Source organism: Pelecanus crispus, chromosome 2 (genome assembly GCF_030463565.1).
Source record: "Pelecanus crispus isolate bPelCri1 chromosome 2, bPelCri1.pri, whole genome shotgun sequence".
In the NCBI taxonomy this organism is placed as follows: domain Eukaryota; kingdom Metazoa; phylum Chordata; class Aves; order Pelecaniformes; family Pelecanidae; genus Pelecanus; species Pelecanus crispus.
In genome coordinates, this window is record NC_134644.1 from 6,788,571 (window position 1) to 6,806,789 (window position 18,219).

At 38.2% G+C, this 18,219-nt stretch overlaps 1 protein-coding gene across 1 annotated transcript in view; it reads left to right on the forward strand.

The window, feature by feature from the left end:
- LOC104029706 (sodium channel protein type 5 subunit alpha-like) overlaps window positions 1–18,219 on the forward strand; it is a 34,902-nt gene that overhangs the window by 4,211 nt on the left and 12,472 nt on the right. Inside the window, exons 4-17 of the mRNA XM_075706555.1 lie at window positions 387–515; window positions 1,303–1,394; window positions 2,235–2,456; window positions 4,841–4,898; window positions 5,857–5,998; window positions 6,506–6,703; window positions 7,654–7,833; window positions 8,387–8,792; window positions 9,404–9,526; window positions 11,026–11,264; window positions 11,610–11,810; window positions 12,339–12,692; window positions 14,358–14,795; window positions 16,993–17,113. Coding sequence (XP_075562670.1) covers window positions 387–515; window positions 1,303–1,394; window positions 2,235–2,456; window positions 4,841–4,898; window positions 5,857–5,998; window positions 6,506–6,703; window positions 7,654–7,833; window positions 8,387–8,792; window positions 9,404–9,526; window positions 11,026–11,264; window positions 11,610–11,810; window positions 12,339–12,692; window positions 14,358–14,795; window positions 16,993–17,113 — 2,903 coding nt within the window. The remainder of the gene's footprint in view (window positions 1–386; window positions 516–1,302; window positions 1,395–2,234; window positions 2,457–4,840; window positions 4,899–5,856; window positions 5,999–6,505; window positions 6,704–7,653; window positions 7,834–8,386; window positions 8,793–9,403; window positions 9,527–11,025; window positions 11,265–11,609; window positions 11,811–12,338; window positions 12,693–14,357; window positions 14,796–16,992; window positions 17,114–18,219) is intronic.

Sequence of the window (18,219 nt, forward strand, 5' to 3'; positions counted from 1 at the left end):
CACAGCATATCATGCATGCTCTTGGCCACTTGAAACCAGAGGAAGATACAAATTTTGATCTTTATTTTAGCAAGTAGCTAGGAGTTTTGTGTTTCTCAAATTATGGGGACTCACATGAAAGAGTTTGAAAAAAATTGTTGAATGCCAAAAAACAATGTCACAGGCGTGCACGTTAATAGCCATGTCCAGATTGCAGTCAGCTACTGTCTCAAATTCCATACGAGTCAGATACTGATAGAATCCACTGAAACCAACAGCGGTCTTTCCATTACTTCTCTGCAGCATTGGCTTGGTTTGTTGGCCTAGACAGTAAACAGTCTGACTGTGTCTCTTCCGTTAATTGCTAATATTGCCGGCTTTCTTTGGTGTTTTTCTCCTTTCCTTAGATTTACTTTCACTGGCATTTACACTTTTGAATCTTTGATAAAAATACTGGCAAGAGGTTTCTGTCTAAATGAATTCACTTTCCTTCGAGATCCCTGGAACTGGTTGGATTTCAGTGTTATCGTTATGGCGTAAGTGGGAACGTATAAAATACAGATTACCTGCGCTCGCGCTCTGTATTTGAAGTTCTTGGTGCTGTGGTGCAAAAGCCTGTCTGCCGCACGAAAAAAACCCCTGTGGGTCCTAACTGCATCTGAAACTATCTAGGACATTGACTCTTGCCCTTGTTTTATTGCTCACTGTATAACAACAATGTATGAGTCTTTCAAGAAGGGAATAGTGCTGTGCAGCACAGGATACAGCCTGTGGTGAGTGTACGTGAACGATGCATTTCAATCAGTGAAATGCAATAGCTGGGCTGTCAAATACAGGCGTACTGATCCTGTGAATGAAAGTGTAAGTTTGAAAATAGAGTGATGTGTATAGACACCAGGATGGTGGATTAAATTTGGGCTCTTTATCTCCAAAAATCATAGTTTGAGCTTCAGTTTACAGTAATTAGAAAGCCTTTATACCGGTTAGGTGCAGCTACAGAAGGGAGATCAAACCACTTCAGCCAGTGTTTCAGGCTGAAATGAATAATTTTGAGTGCTATCTTTGTTTATATTTTAAATGCATGATATTTTAAGATGCTGACAGAAAAGCAGCTATGCACAAGCCAAGAACTACCTCATAAGGAAACTCTAATAATCAAGAAATGGATTTCTATTTTATAAGTCTTCAGATAAACCCATGATATGTAGTTTATTAATACTTAAAATGTGCTCAGAAGGATTGACAGTTCAGAATGACCACTGTGAAATAATTGCCCTGTTTACTTTGTTCAGCCACTTGACATATCATGTCCTGACTTTACAGGTATGTGGGAGCATTTAGTAACCTGGGAAGCGTGTCAGTCCTTCGGACTTTCAGGGTTCTGAGAGCGTTAAAAACCATTTCAGTAGTTCCAGGTAAGAAACCCTATTTGCTGAATATTTTCTGTAACTTACAACTGATTCTTTGCTCCAATCAAAATGTTGGCTTTTGCCTTTTCTTCCCCCCGCTGCCCCCCAACATCTTTCACTGATTGCAGACACAGCTGAATTTGTGGACACAAGTAGTGCCTCAGTTCACCTGGTCCGACCAGAATAAATAAAGTGTTAGAAACAATCTTGTATTTAATTTATTTTCACTATGTTTTTAAAGATTTTGTTAACATTTTATAATGTCAGTTTTACAGAATTTTCTTTGAGCTGGTCTGTGCGTTATGGTTCAACAGAAACGCCTCTGGTGACTGAACAGAGTTTACTATTAATCGTCTTACATCATCCCTGGGAAAAAAGTTTCCTTTTCACTTTTCCCTTAGTTATAAAGCCAGTGGATTCTTTCTCACGACAAAATACAATTAAGAACCAGTAGGTCTTCTGTATTCTCTTTGATCATAGCCATTATTGTTTCCAGTGTTTCCAGTTTCTTCACAGATTACCAGTGTTGGAAATTTCTTTTGAATTATGCATATTACTCTTTCTGGATAAGAAAAACTAGACTATCTCTGGTTCCTCATCCTCGCCTAAATATTTTATAGGGATTAAAGGAACATCTGGAAATTGTAGGGTGACCCAAATGAGGAAAAAATATTGTTCTCATATTACTCTCTCATCTAAACTATACTCGCATTACAAATATATTTGCTAGATATTATCCTGTAATTTTGGTACTTTGGTTGTTATACATTGTTTTAACTCTAATCAAGTATGATATATGAATCTCAGTTTTTCATCTTGTTTTTCCTTTGTGTATTGTCTTCCTAGGACTCAAGATCATTGTAGGGGCACTTATCCAGTCTGTTAAGAAACTTGCTGATGTGATGATCCTGACCGTTTTCTGCTTGAGTGTCTTTGCCCTCATAGGCCTCCAGCTTTTTAAGGGCAATCTAAGACAAAAGTGTATCAGGAACTCTACAGAGTTCAGTGAAATACTTTCTTTACTTAACAAAACATCAGAAGCCTATGAAATGTTTGCTGATGATGCAGGTAATTTTTCTCCTTAATTTTTTTCAGATTATAGTACAGACACCTACGCATGCCTGTATAACCACTGCTGTTAATGATATTGATGTTTTGATGATATGATATTTTGATGAGTACCTACCTGATAATCGCCTTCAGATTGCCGGAGCAGCTTGCAGGCATCCAGGAATGTACCCCTTCCCTTCATTATAAGAAACAGCACTCCCAAATTTTCCAGTAATGTCCAGCTCGGTTTCCCAGAATGATATGACAATAACTGAAACATGCATTAGCTCATTCTCTGCTGCAATTCCCCAAAGCTCACCTTTTACTACATGCTGAAGAGTCTGTACATCTTCATTTTGCTGCCCAGTGAAGTACTCTTGAGCTTGAAACAGAGAAACTTGTTTAAAAGTCAGTTACTTTCTTCTTCACATCATATGTATCTGATATATGTGATATGTATTTTATGTCTAATATAAGGTATATATAATATACATCTTTCATGTATATGTCTTGACTGAGGCTGGTGATAGAAGCAGAAAGCAGAGATCTGAAAACACACCAAAGCATTCTCAGAGGAACAGCAACTCTAAGATGCAATTCAGAAAGGAAAAGCCTCAATATGCATGAAAAAAATACACTCAAAGTAAAGAATAGCTATGCCAGAAATATGAAGAAATCTTCATCACTGAAGAAAAGCTCCACCAGCGAGCTCAGACATAGCAGCAGTTATATAGGGAGAAAAACATTCTCCCAGGGGAAATGTTGAAATACATAAAAAAGCCACACAGGACTGCTGTTTGTATACACTCCGTGTGGGAGATTTGTTCAGGCAGGATTTCTTTAATAACTTCATAGTCCAGGGGGAGAAAGTCTTTATATAAATGATTTTTGAGTAAAACTTTTTGCAAGAAACTCTTGTACCTACCAAAAAACCACATGTTAGAACAAAGTAATTTACATATACAGAATGTTGTAAAATTGAATTGTAATTGAAAGCAAACTTCAAAAGAAACCAGGCAGTGAGTAGAGTAGCACACCAGAGACCATGGATGTGACAAACTTTGGCTAAAATTACTAATTTTTTGTGCTGAAGAAACAGGAAGCAAAAACTTTTTTTTATTTATTTTTTTTTTTAATTCAGAACATTGCAGCTGTATACAGGCAATAGCCTAGAGAAAGCAGGGCTCAAATTAAAAAAATCTGTGTTGCTTCACAAGCTCTGTCTTGCTCAAATCCTATGCCATACATCGTGTGCAGGGTGATTTGCAATGACGGCAAAAGGAATAGGAGGGCCCAGACAGGTTTAATGAAAGCTAGGTGACTTTGCTACAGGATTTAGGACTTACAGCACTGTAAACCCAGTTTTCTATTATGACTTTTTGTATATTTTTTACGGGCCACTTTGCATATTTTTTTTTATGGCCCTGACTTTGTGTGAAGTTCCCATCCCCACCATAGAGAATTACAAGTTGTTATGATTCTCCGAAGCTCAATCAGTGAATCTTCTTTAAAAAAATTAGGTGGAAAGTAGCCCAGAGAGTGACTCATTCCTTTATTTTGTATTTACATGGTATGGTACAGCTGATACTAAAGATTCCTGCTGGCTCTGAATCATGCTGACTTACTTACCTGATGAGCACAGCCGACATTTGAGAAGCACTGGGAAGACACGAGACCTCCCTTGCATTTGGGATAATAAACCCACATCTTAATAGGGCTAATTAGCTATCAGCACTAAAGCTATTACTTTCAGTCTGCTGCTAGCTCAGGCATCGGAGTAACTCATGGTAAGAGAAATAGGGGAAGAGGTCGAAAAGGGCACAGCTCCAGCATCCTAAAGGACAAATCTGTATTTCTCAGCTCAGCAGGGTCAGGACCTGCTGTGTGGCTCAGCAGAGCAGTGACATGGCACGGTGTATATCCACACTGCCAAATACTCTTTCTTCCTCCTCAAAATAGGATTCTGGTGTTATTGCTTATTGGAAACAGAACTAATTCATGCTACCCCAAACGCTGTTTGTATGCTGTCCTGGAGATGGCTAATTGCTACGGGCCAAAACTGTGCCAGAGTTTGTGCCAATGATTACCGAACCAGAGGCTGTGCTTGAGCCTGTCATCTCCAGTTATTGATTTCCTTTATGCAGATGTGGCCAAAGCGATAATATTTCTTAAAATTCTGTTTTAAAGACTGCCTTCGGTCTGAAGTTTGTGCATACGCATATGCATGTTTATAAATGAGGACGGGACGCCTTGCAATCTGGTGCAGTAACTGAGCGTGGGAAACCTGTCTATGTGCGTGCACATACACATCACCGATTACTCATCATTACTTATATTAAAGGATGGAGGATTCAGGCCAAAAATTGCTTTGTTTTTTAAATTTTCTTCCCCTTTTTTTATAGCATACTTTGCTAAGAAAAAGGGCACCTCAGATATTTTGCTATGTGGCCCTGGTGCTGGGTAAGTGCACTTAAGAATATTTCTTCTTTGAAAGCTTTCCATGTCTCAGTGCTTCTGTATTCATTCAGTCATACAAGACAAAAGCAGAAATTCTAGACTTTCCTTGAATGCAGAAACAGAAACACAGACAACAAAATATAGTAAATAGTCAGATAATTTACTACTTGTAGGGAATGAAGCATGAACAAGAGGAAATGGGCTTAAGCTGCGCCAGGGGAGGTTTAGGTTGGAAATTAGGAAAAATTTCTTTACGGAAAGGGTGGTGAAGAATTGGAACAGGCTGCCCAGAGAGGTGGTGGAGTCCCCATCCCTAGAAGTGTTCAAAAAATGGGTAGATGTGGCACTTGGGGACATGGTTTAGTCTAGTCTGCCCTTGATTGGCTTAGAGTAGACTTGGTAGTGTAGGTTAATGGTTGGACTGGATGATCTTAGAGGTCTTTTCCAACCTAAACGATTCTATGATTCTATGAACCTGCAGTTGGCTTATTCAGGTCTAAGTTCCTTTGAGCCTTTCCAGAAGTGCTGCTTTTCTCTTCCCCATGGATGTACGAAAGAACTGAAAACATGAAGGATCTCAGATGTAGCACAGGACAGACACACTCCTCTCTGTAAAGGCTAATGAGTGTTAAACTGGGAAAACCAAACATGGATTTTGGAGGGCAGGTTTGGGTAAGCAGGGAGATGTGGCTGTTTTGCACCAAGGGGCGCGGGATGAGTATTGGTGATGAGGGCGTTGTCCTGGGTTGGTAGTCTACTCCAGCCTGTCTTCTTCGTTTGTTGCTGGGTTGTGGGTGCTGCTTTTTCCACCCTACTTTCCAGCCAATACTACCTGGAGTAGAAAATTGCCTTGCAATCTATAAAACACAGAGCTGAATAATAATCAGAACTCTCACATAAGCTGAAGTTTTCCTTGAAATCTGCACAGTAAAAGAGCTCCACTTTTTATTATTACTTCTAGGATCTGTCCTCCAGACTATAGATGCTTGCCAATTGGGCCAAATCCTGATTACGGTTTCACCAGTTTTGATACCTTTGGCTGGGCTTTTCTTTCCTTATTCCGCCTGATGACCCAGGACTACTGGGAGCGTCTGTACCAGCAGGTACCAGCTTTGTACATAGTTTAGAACTAGTCTTCCAGGGAGAGCAATAGGTGAAGCAGAAAACGTGTAGAGAGGATAAGAAACCTCAAATAAAAGCAATAGCTGCAAGTCATCGAGCCCAGATCCTCCCTTCTCCCTTCCAGCAAGCTATGACTCCTTGAAAAGGGATGCTGAAGTGCTTCCCAGCAGTAGACCCATCACCCCACTGGTTTAGGGACTTTAAAAAAAAAAAAAAAGTACTAAAAAGATCCTGTATTGTCCTTCAAAAATATAAGAATACCTCCTCCACTGTCCTCATGGCGTGTACGATCAATTATTCATAGTCGATAGTATAGGAAAAGGGAGAAAGAGGGGGAAGAAGGGCCGAGGAAGGTATATTTCCATTTAAGCTTCCTAAAGCATTGCGTGTAGGAAGCTGAGTGCTTCTAAAGATTTCAGAGACACATTGAAAGCCTGTTTGGTATTTTTTTTATGGTAATTTTTATCTCTGGGGTGTGTTGCTTACAGACCCTCAGAGCTTCTGGGAAGGTGTACATACTCTTCTTCATGCTGGTCATCTTTCTGGGCTCATTTTATCTAGTCAACTTGATTCTGGCTGTAGTAACAATGGCATATGAAGACCAGAACAAAGCCACCATTGCTGAAACAGAGGCAAAGGAAAGGAAATTTCGGGAAGCCCTGGAATTATTACAGAAGGAGCAGGAGGTACGTAAATTATTCCCTTGCAAACGTTAGTCACAGTGCTCTGTTGTCAGCCACATGAGGAAAAGCATCACTCCTTGTATACAGCTGTATGTAGTAGTCACTCATGGAAACAGGAGCAAGTGATAACTTATTGAAAGTAGTGATTCCTAGAGCTACAGGAGCAATTCCTGGTTCGGCTGTGTATTTTTCCTGTGAAAAAATGAATTTTGTTGTAGATAATCAGCATTAAAGGCTGCTGTTACTGTTAGAAAAATAGTATTTTGAATCTGGAAAACGTAAAATTCCATCAGCTAGCTGTTTCCAAAAGAAAATGTAGTTGTTTTTTAATTTTTCTTCTATTTTATCATTGTGGACTGCTGAGCAGAGAAATATACAGTAATTCCATTGATCAACTGCATTAACAACTGAGCCAAAACCTATTGTAGTTGAATGAAAAGTGTCTTGGTACCTTAAATGGCTTAGAAGCTTCTGGAACAAAACACTCCTGTATTTTGAAAACGTTGCCCTAAATTCAGCATGGGAAGGAAGGTCAGCCACAGTGTGAATACAATCCCATGGATCCCCGATGAAAAAATAGAATTTTAATACTGTTTGAGAATTTATTTTGGGAAAAAGATATATTCTACAGCATTATTTTCAGCCTGAGTATTTTTATTGCCAGCAAATCTGCCATATGGAGGAATAGGAGCTATAATATTATTTTGCCCCTGGCAGGTCCAATACATGCGATCATGTAACATACTGCAAATAGCAAATTTTTCAGTGCTCCATATGTTGGGGAAATTCTCTCCTCTTTCTTTTAGTGTTATCACATACTGGAAGATTTTTAATGAGTTTTGTGAAACGCAAATTGTTAAGAGGAAATAATATAGAGCACAGAAGTATTTTCTTTCTGCTTATGTTCCAAGTACCCAGCAAAAATATCATCCATGTTTTTGTTTTAATTTCAGTCATTGGCTATGAAAGGAATTGATATCCTCTCAGTTGGCTCCTTTGAAGCCTCTTCTCTGTCTACCAAAGAAATCAAAGAAAGAAGCAACAGGAAAAAGAGAAATAAGTCCTTGGGGATAGAAGATAACGAAGAACAACAATTCCCCAAGTCACAGTCCACAGAAAATCAACGAAAGTTGGTAATCTATTGTCTGAATCTGAGATCCTTACAGCTTTTCTAATTTTAATACTAAAATAAATTGTTTGAAAGCACAAACCAGATCCTATTACAAACACTGATCACTCTTAAGTTTTTATTTTAGCAACTTTTTGGGATAAGGAAGAATTATATGTAAAATTTCATTTGAAAAGGACATATTATGAACAAAGGATGGAAGGAAAGTTATAATAACAATTCAAATACATTTTCTGTAATACTGAGGACTGTAAAATAGTGAATGACTATCAGAATTTAACTTTTGTGCCATCTTTCTCTGTTAAAAAAAAAAAAAAAATCTTACCTAAAATATAAATATGAAGCTTATCACAAAAATAGCTGCTACAGCTGGTAGGATTTTATTATCTGCCTTTTAAAATCTGAGCAAAATCCTTCCTGAAAAATCTAAATTAAATAACAATTTTGGACTTGGCAAGGTTGATAGGAAATGTTATGAAACTCTAAAAATGTATGGCTTCCCAAAATCTTTGTGATATTATGGCATTCTCTCTTTATTCCTTTTACTGGGCTTTTAGTCTTTCCTTGGTCTGGTGTACAGTCCCAACGCAAATCAGGTGAAACGCAGACTTAGCCATGGAAGTGTGTTCAATTTCCAAATACCTGCTTTAGAAGTTGATTCCACAATGGATTTTGGTGATGAGGAGACCCGCAGCGCTGGGGAACAGGAAATCCGGTGTCCATCACTGTTGGTCACACAGATGGGAAGACGCTCTAGCATGCAAAGTCAAATGAGCCACAGCTCTCACCTGGCTACCCCGAACTGCGTGCAGAGCAGCAAGGGGGCTAATGTGGACGACTGCAATGGGGTGATTTCAGTGATGGGAGGAGGAAGCAGCAGGGTGCACAGTCTAGATCCAGTGTCTTCTGAAGGAGTAACGCTTCCACCTGTAATGGAAGACCCAGGAAAGGGTGATCTGGTAAGTAAAAAAATTATTTTAAGTATATACTTTAATACTCTGATGAGTTCCCAAAACCTAGAGTTCATTGCTTCAGCAATCATGTTATAAACCCTATTTTTCTGCTTCGTACAACTTGTACTAACAAACTTTTGAAGATTCCTAGTGCTGGAATCACAAGTCACCGAAGAGTCTTTTTATCCCATGCCCTGTCCAGGGGGGTAATTTTGAACAGTACCTATAATTGCTTTCTCCTTCACAGTGCCTTTAGCATCATGCAGAAGCTTTGTCTGTAAGTTGCCCGGGTAGGTAAAGATGTTTTTCTACCTGTTTATCCCTCATCTCTCTCCTTTTCCATAGTCTCTGGAATATTTCCTAGGCCTATTTCCCCTCATACATTTATTTCCAAGGTTTATGCTTGCCCTCTTGCTATTACGTGCTTGCAGGATCCACTTACTGCAGCATTATTACTGAAAAGTAGGACCTTCATTCTCAACATCTATTACATCTTGTAAAAAGGTACATTTATTTGGCTGCGTGTCATTGTTCCTATTAACCCTCATAGTTACCCATCATCACATCCTATTTTATTCCTGTGGTATCTCCCTAATCATGTTTACTTCTTTAAGCAGCCAGCTGTAAATGATGAGAGCAGCATGATGCATTTGCCTCCTCATCTGTCAGTGGAGTACTTTAACGAGGCACTTCACAGACAAAGGGCAGCAAGTGTAGTCAGCATAATTACCAGTGTCTTGGAGGGTAAGTGGTTCCTCATTATGCTTATTTCTATCCTAAGGTAATGCTAGCATGAAAGGCCAAAATGTCAATACGTTTCTTAAAGGTTAACAGAGATTTGTAGGTGTGTAGTTCAGCATTTCATTATTAAATTGGCTCTTTTTTAAAAATAATGTATTATCACACAGTCTTTATGTGCCGGAATGTATCCTTTGCCTATTGTAAGATCTTGTTTTGCAGGATAGACAGTGAAAGCGATTGGAATGAGGGTGGGTGGAAGGAGTTTTTCCAGCATCTGAGGTGTGGGACTGGGATACTATCTTCTCCTGACCCTGTGATTGGCGATGTGTCACTGGCAGAGACATAGGCAGGCAGAATCTAACAATAAGCTTATGCAAGCAAAATCAGTTGTGGCAATTTCTGGGTTTTGAATACTTAACCTCACTATTTTATTCCTTCAACTTACCTTTCCATGTGAATTTTTTGCGGGGGTTCATCACTGACTGTTATTATGCTGACTGATAGTTTCGTTGCAATTTCTGAAAATTTTCAGCCCAAATTGTTTAATTGTTTTCTGGACCAGGAGACCAGGATGAGGAAGACCTTTTTTTTTGTTTTATTTTATTTTTTCATCAGCTCATCTGATCTTTGAAAAATATTCAGGTCCCCAGAAACCAGATTACTAATAGTTCCTACTATGCTTTTATTTAACTTTAAGTAAGCTCCAGTTTGTCAGTGAAATTGCACAGGACTTCAGCAGGGTCAAAAGTATTTTGGAGGACGCGCTAATATTGATGGTGAAGAAAGAAAGGCTGTAAGATTTATATTTGACCAACAAGATGTAAATGACAAAGCCAGAACAGCTTCTATCCTATGTTCACCTATAGAAAATGGAGAGGTGTGGCAACTTGCATCAGCTGGGAAATGGTAGGCATGACCTTTCCAGGAGAAGTGGCCTAAGTCCAAATTTCAGGGACTGTGGTTTGGATTTGCCTCAACTACAATCAGAATGCCTGTGGCTGCCCTTGGCTCTCTAGACTCCCTTGGCTCTCTAGACTCCCTTGAGAGTCAAAGAGATAAAAAGATGTTGGGTGTGATAGAGCCAATGTCCTAGACATCTAGGTAAGGATAAGATGAAAAGTGCCTTAGCTGCTGTATTGACTATCAAGAGCTTCTAGCGTGAGAGGCTGAGGTGTGGCCTCTGCATCGTAAACATCCGTATTTAGTCAAATGATTGTAGTACAAGTCTGGGTCTGAGACAAATAAAACCTGCTCTAAAGGCTTTTGAAGTAAGTTCACATGAATGAATTTTGAACCCAATTTTCTCTGAATTTTATCTTCCTGTTTATTAGCTGATGTAGGGACTACACGAGTGTTAGAAAGCACAGGAAAGCTTTGGGGCTCTGTGTGAGATGTGAGGTTTCCTTTTTCTTCTTTGGTCTTCTGAATACTTGAAGTTGTTATTTCACCATCTTGCTCAGTGATAACTATTTAATTATAGTGGGGTTTTCTTTTGCGTTTAGAACTTGAAGAATCTCAGCGGAGATGCCCACCATGCCTGAATGATTTTGCTTTAAAGTATCTAATCTGGGACTGTTGTCCGCTTTGGTTGAGAATCAAGAAAAAAGTGGCTGCTTTCATAAAGGATCCTTTTATTGATCTCACCATCACTGTTTGCATTGTGATGAACACTTTGTTCATGGCACTGGAGCACGATAATATGACAGATAATTTTAAATTGATGCTTAATGTAGGCAACTTGGTAAGCAAATTCTCAGCTATGTGACATTTTATACCAAGGATTGATTGACAGGTGTTTTCACTTGAGACATAAAGAGTAACTGTAAAAATTAAAGATTAGCAAATTCTGCATTTATAAACTCTAAATTTATAATACAGTCAATTCCCAGATTTTATTGATACACTTCTAACACGTTCCTGAGAAGGCAGAAAACAATCTTCCCATTTTAATTGAAATTGCATTAGAAGTTCATAAAAATGGGTTTTGTTGACCTGTTCATGAATGTTTTTGTGGGAACATGATCTAAAGATGAGATAAATTTATGGCTACTTTTAGGCTGATGCTACTACTCTTTCTTTGTCACAGGTTTTTACAGGAATCTTCACTGCAGAAATGATCTTAAAAATCATTGCTCTAGATCCCTATTATTATTTTCAGCAACACTGGAATATTTTTGACAGTATAATTGTCACATTGAGTTTAATTGAACTGAGTTTGCCCAAACACAAAAGCAAGAAAGAAAGGCGAAAAGGAGGAACCCTGTCAGTTTTACGATCCTTCAGACTGGTAATGCCTCATGTTTACTCAGTTGTATTAAACATTATGTTGTGAATATGATAGAAAATACTTCTGTTGTCTGCAGTTCAGATACAGGAAATGATTGGCTTTTTTTAATTATTTTTTTTTCCCCTCCTCTTGGCACGAGGAATAACAAACATACTCTTAAAGTCCTTGTGATGTTAGAGACAGAGCTTAATGACATATGTATTTCTTTTGAATACACTAAGAAATATTCAGAGGAAAAAATATTCCTGAGTAGACGGGTTATAAAACTGGTGTCAAAAATTAAAAACTAGCACAAGAAACTTATGAAGAAAGTGTCACAGTACAAATACAGAAAAAACAATACTTAAAAATAGATGTTAAAAAAGAAAGAAAAATCTATAATTACTTTTTAAAATGTATTAGTGTCACAAATATTACATTGCTGGAATAGTTCAAAATATCTGTAAAATGTTTTTTGCAGGATTTGAACGGGTCAAAGATGGGTTATCTCTACCGATGTCTAACACTATGTTTTATGTTTCTACACAGCTGAGGGTCTTCAAACTGGCAAAGTCCTGGCCAACTTTAAACACTCTAATTAAAATAATTGGTAACTCACTGGGCGCACTGAGTAACCTGACCCTTGTCCTGGCAATCATCGTTTTCATTTTTGCTATAGTAGGGGTGCAACTTTTTGGGAGAAGCTATGGAGAGAACAGCCATAAAATAAACAAAGATGGCAAGCCACGCTGGCACATGATGGACTTTTTCCACTCATTCCTTGTCATTTTCCGAATTCTGTGTGGAGAATGGATTGAGACCATGTGGGACTGCATGGTGGTCGCTGAACAACCACTGTGCCTTCTCGTCTTTCTGCTGGTCATGGTGATAGGAAATTTAGTAGTGAGTTTTCCAATATTTTCTCCTCTTTATCCTGTGAATGGTAAAATCTACTTAATTGCCATTTTGTCAACAAAAGGTAGTAGTTCCCCTAAACACAGCTGGAAGAGTTACCTGTGTGTTTTATAGGCTGCAAAAGCCTCTTTTGCCTCTCACCTTTGAGCTGCTGTCCATATTTTCACATTTTATGTGCTTTGCATACAGCATCACTTGACCTTTTTATGTGGCAATGTGACAAAGAATATCTTTACAGTAAATATAATACAGGCAACTGTATTTCTTCATGTCTTGGGATTTGGAAGTAAATAATCAGTAAGGCTTATGGCCTACCTGCTTGAATTAATGAAGCAGAGTGCTTAAGTCCCTTTGTAAATCATGGGTTTTTTTAATTTTTTTTTTTTTTTTAAGATCTCATGCAAGTATTGAAATCTTTATCAGCAAATGGCAGAATCTACACTCTTATCACTGAAATCAGGATTTTCTTTAATCATGTCTAAGTACGTTTATACCCAAGAGCTAGATCCTTCTATGGCATACCCTACACAGCCTCGCACACCCATGTTGGGGCGTAAGGGGAAGGCTGCTTTCCCGATCCTCTTCCATCGTTTCTGCCCAAATAATAAAAATCTTTTTTTAGTAGCTTAGTTTCTCATGTCATTCTTGGTATCATTCATATACCAATCTTCCCTTAATTTAAGAAACTGCTGAAAAGAACTAAGTTTAGGCAGTCCTTTATGGGAAATATCTGTTCTGTGGCTGAATCCCAAATCCCTGGGTTTAAAGTCCTGCTTGATTGATTTCAGTGATGAAATGCTGTGATATTCATATCGCATAATGTCAAGTGTCAAACAACGAAGTGCTTAGCCTACGATCCTTGTTTAGGTTTTCTTATTATCAAAGGAAAGCGAGAGGTATCAGAGAGTGAGATTTATCCCAACCCGAGGTCAGTAACTAAGACAGATGGGATGAATTGGTCTCTGGAGGGGTAATGTTCTCCACCGACTGTGGTCCCTGGATGACTCGGGGGTGCTATCTGCCCAGTTCTGACATGATAAAAATCAAGATACATAGGTCCTACCCCAAACTGAAACATTAGGAAACTAATTAAATTCTCCCATTCCCCTAAATAAAAATGTGGGGTTTATAAATTCTTCTATATAAATGTACTCAAAAGCAGGGAGGAAACCTCACTTCGAGCTTCTCTTGGTTTTGATTTGTTCTGACAGTGTTGTGGATTTGATGGAATTGCTGGGCCTGAATATGATTCTCACAGGATTTTGGATGTAGCACCACAGAGGCCTGGTTTAATTCTAGTTTGAGGAAGGAAGAGACATTATTAAACTGACAAGCCATAACCATAACCTTTGTTACTACTATAACCTTCAAAAAGATTTTTTGGCCAAATAACACATTTGGCATACACAGAGCTGTTTTAGCTACTATTTTAAATAATGTTTTGGGGGGAAAAGGGTCATGGGAACACTGGATTTTCTGAGAGAGAAGTTTACTCCATCAACCATAATATGATCATAGTCACTTCATTATTACCTTGTTTTGGTTTGCTCAGTAAGACTGAACTTTGATACTGTGTTCTTCAAAGTTAGAATTTAGTTTTCTGAATGTTACTCTCCTGACTTTTAATTTTATTATTATTTCAATGACTTTCAGGTTCTCAACCTTTTCATTGCACTACTGCTGAATTCCTTCAGTACCGACTGTCTCCAGACAGCAGAGGATGACAGAGAGATGAACAATCTTCGGATTGCCTTTGCTCGGATTCACAAAGGATTTCACTTTGTGAAGAGTGTTACATGGGATACCTGTTGTAAAAAGCTCAGGCATCTAAAGAAAGCACACAGGAAGAAAATCAAATTGACTGCACAGAACCCACCTGGGCTCAAGCATGAAGAAATAAAAAATTGTAAAGAGAATTACAATAATGAATGGACTGCAAAAAATGGGGACAGATGCTCAGGTCTTGAGGATTTTATTACCAACCCCAATGTATTTGTTTGTGTCCCTATTGCTGAGGCAGAGAATACAAGTGAGGGTTTTGAAGATGATGATAAGCTGAGCACATTTACAGACATAGAATACAGCAAACAGGTAATAAATTTCTTTTATTTTTGTTGGTACAGTCGAATCATGTTTATATTGAGGGTTGCATGTATGGTAGAAGACTGTCTCTAGCAGAACAGGGTGGCATACATTGATCCATTTCCAGAGAGTTACCAAATTTTGAACTAGAAACAAAAGTACGAATGTTTGGAGTGAGGGTAAATTATCACTTGGAGGCTTTTAGAAAGCAAGAGTCTTTCATGGTTGTAAAAGAAAGACCATAAATTGTTGGGGTTTTTTTGCAGGAATTCCTAGCTGACACGTGTTACGCACAGGTAATTTCATAGCCCATAGATTGTCTATAGGTAATTGTGGCAGTTCTTTGTGAACTTGGACTTTATTAAGTAAAAATTTATGTAAATACTGCCAACTATCTTGGCATCATTCCATGAGAGAAGAAAAAAAAAAAGAAGTTCTGCCTAACGAACATTATTATGGATTCATAATACGAATTTATAGCTCTGGTCCATTTTTGTATTTGCCCTTCTCGTGTGTAGTATGTAGTAATTATTAGAACAAGATAAGAGTAGCTCTGTTAAGGTCATGTTTCTTATATGATAACGTATGTTATCCTATTTCATTGTTTTCTCTGAATTTTTCAGTTCTATTTTAACCATAGGAGACTGCCATTCTGGTCTCAAGATTTCCCACCTTAAGTTGCCATCTTAATACGTATACAAAAATTCTCACTTAACTTTTGACCAGTTCACTAAAATACTAATTCCTTAATTTGCTGCATGTCTGTTGGGAAAAATTTCCCTTTCTCTAACCTTAGATAAAATCAGGGACTCAAAATGATCATATCTTATGACTTTTGTCTGGACAGTCCCACCTGAAATGAAATGCATATCTTATCTTTCTTTCCCTCCCAACTTGTCCACACCATAAAAAGGGAAAAGAAATCCCCTCTAATCCACAGATTATTTTCAGGGTGAAAATAACCTGAGGCAAAGGGGAGAAAGAAACAGCTGGAGTAAAGGATCGGGATTTTCCTCTGAAGAATTCAGTGTGCTTTACCTAGGAAAGGATAGAAAGCTTGAACTGTCATCGCCAGAACAAAAAGAGGTAACAATTTTTTTTCTATGGCATTGATTTTCCCATAGTGGTCACGCACAGATATGTTTCTGTTCAAGGATTTGCTGGAGTGGAGTTTAGTGACAGCAGTGGCTCTGAGCTTGCAGTAGCCAGTCTGGCTGATTAATAACAGAGCCAGAATTCTGTGAATGAAATCGAAACCATGCTGGGTTTCTAGGTGTTGATTTTTAAGAAAAATGTATGTATAGGAAAAAGAGTGGTTAGAAATGGGAAAAACTACAAAATAATTTGATTCAAATAGATAACTTATAAAAGTCTCTCTGCTACTTTCCATTTATTGAAATCTGAGTCCACAAAAAAAGGAGAGGAGGAAAAAAGAAAAAAAAAGACATTAAAAGAGAGATACAATTCCAAGTGGGAAATTCCAGCAAGTTTGCCTGTGTCCTAAATACCTCAGTTTCAAGAAACATAATACTTTAAATGAGTTTCTCACTGTGACATTAAAGATAGTAGTTATTAATTAAAAATATTTTAGAATTATTTTGAATAAAGAATATATTTTAAAAAGTAACAAAGCACTGCACAAACATAAAGGAACAAAAACGTGGAATAAATAATTTGCAATAAACTGCTGACTCATCATACATTATATATATAGTGTGATGGGATAGTGAAAAGCTTTGTAACTGGAGAATATGTGATAAGATTCCAGTTTCTGCTTCATAAATACTGTCATGGTTGTTTTGGTTCCTATTACAATAGCAGATACCTTTAGCTGGTTCTCCTGTCTGAATGCATTTTCCTATGATTTCATGGTTTTAACCCAAGTAGTTTATTCTGCTTTGAGGACTACATATACTGATAAGCAATTTATAAGCTCTTCAGTTTACCAGCTTATTAGGCAGTTAAATCTGGTTCATGTAGATCGATATTGTAATTATACAGCTTTGGCCCCTATTTGAATGCACCTATTGGTACTTCTAAACTCATGTACTTTTAAAATCACAAAGTTTGTTCCATTACCAACAGTACCTGAAATATTAGTACATAGCCAAATTTTTATTTTGAATGTTATTTGTTCATGGATGAACTTATTCACTTGGAGCTGAATGTAGAAAGGATCAACACCTGATCTTATTTTGCACGGTAGTTTGACAGTGTCAGCCCTTCTGAAGGCAGCACAGTGGATCTGACAAATCCCGAAGATCTCTTGAGGCAACTTCCAGAGTTTGCTGAAGACTTCAAGACTCCAGAAAAATGTTTTCCAGAAGGTAAGGCTCTCAAGGTTTCACTACTGGGAAGTGAGAAGAGTCAAAACCAGACTTGTTTATCTAGTGATGCTGAGCCAATAGGATGAGGTTATTTTCAGTTCATTTCAGTTATCTGGAAATTGGATAAATAGTTCAAATCATTGTCTAGTCAACAGAGAGATCGTGGCACCTGAAAAATAAAGCCCCTTTCTTTTAAAGCCAATTGCTTCTAACAGGGACCTGGGCAATGGCATAGACCTAATCCCCAAAAATGGGATGATTACAGTGAAATGAGATGAATTTCACTCTATTGGACAGCATCAAAGTCACTTTTGGAGTTTAACATAAGAGAATTGTATGGGATCAGATCTCACCTCACAACGGCCACTGGAACAAGGCACTTGGCACATCAGATTTGTTAATACTTTGCAACAATATAAATGTTTATTCCTTGAAGAGTGTTTCAGTAACAATCTCTGCAACAAACAATGGAGTCAAATAAGCAAAGAGAAGCTGCTAGGATGAAGTTCAATTTCTGTAGGGTGATAATCTGGGATCCCTTCTCAAATCATCGTACAACATCTAGCTTCTCAAGTAGTTACAGTCTGTGCTGAGTACTTTTATGAATTTGTCTTATGCTAATGTGTAACAACATGTGGTTTTCATAATATGCAAAGAAATAGCTTTTGAGATTTTTCTCAAACAAGTGTCACTATTGACAGCCAGGGGCAATCACTGCACTCTCAGTATTAGTTGTGAGAGAGCAAACTACATGAAGGCAGTTTATAGGCTCATTTCTTCCAAGTGTGTTACATTAAATGAATTATAACTGTGGCAAAAGTCTTTCTGGTGCTCCAACTTGCTCCTTGCTCACCCAGTCAGCCTGGCTGACCACCACCATTTCCACCCATTCCCCGAGTTTTCTTTGATTCTGTTGTTTTCTGCCCATTCAAGCTTCTGTGTACCACAAAATGACTTCTCCAGCCTTACATCGGTGGAGCCCAGCAGCAGGTCCCACAGCTCTCTGAGCTTGCTTTCCTCCTCCGCGTTCAAAGGCAGAGCCTTTCTCTCGTCGCCGCCTTCCCATTCAAGCACTGCTTCCTGGATATTTTATCTGATGAAATAAA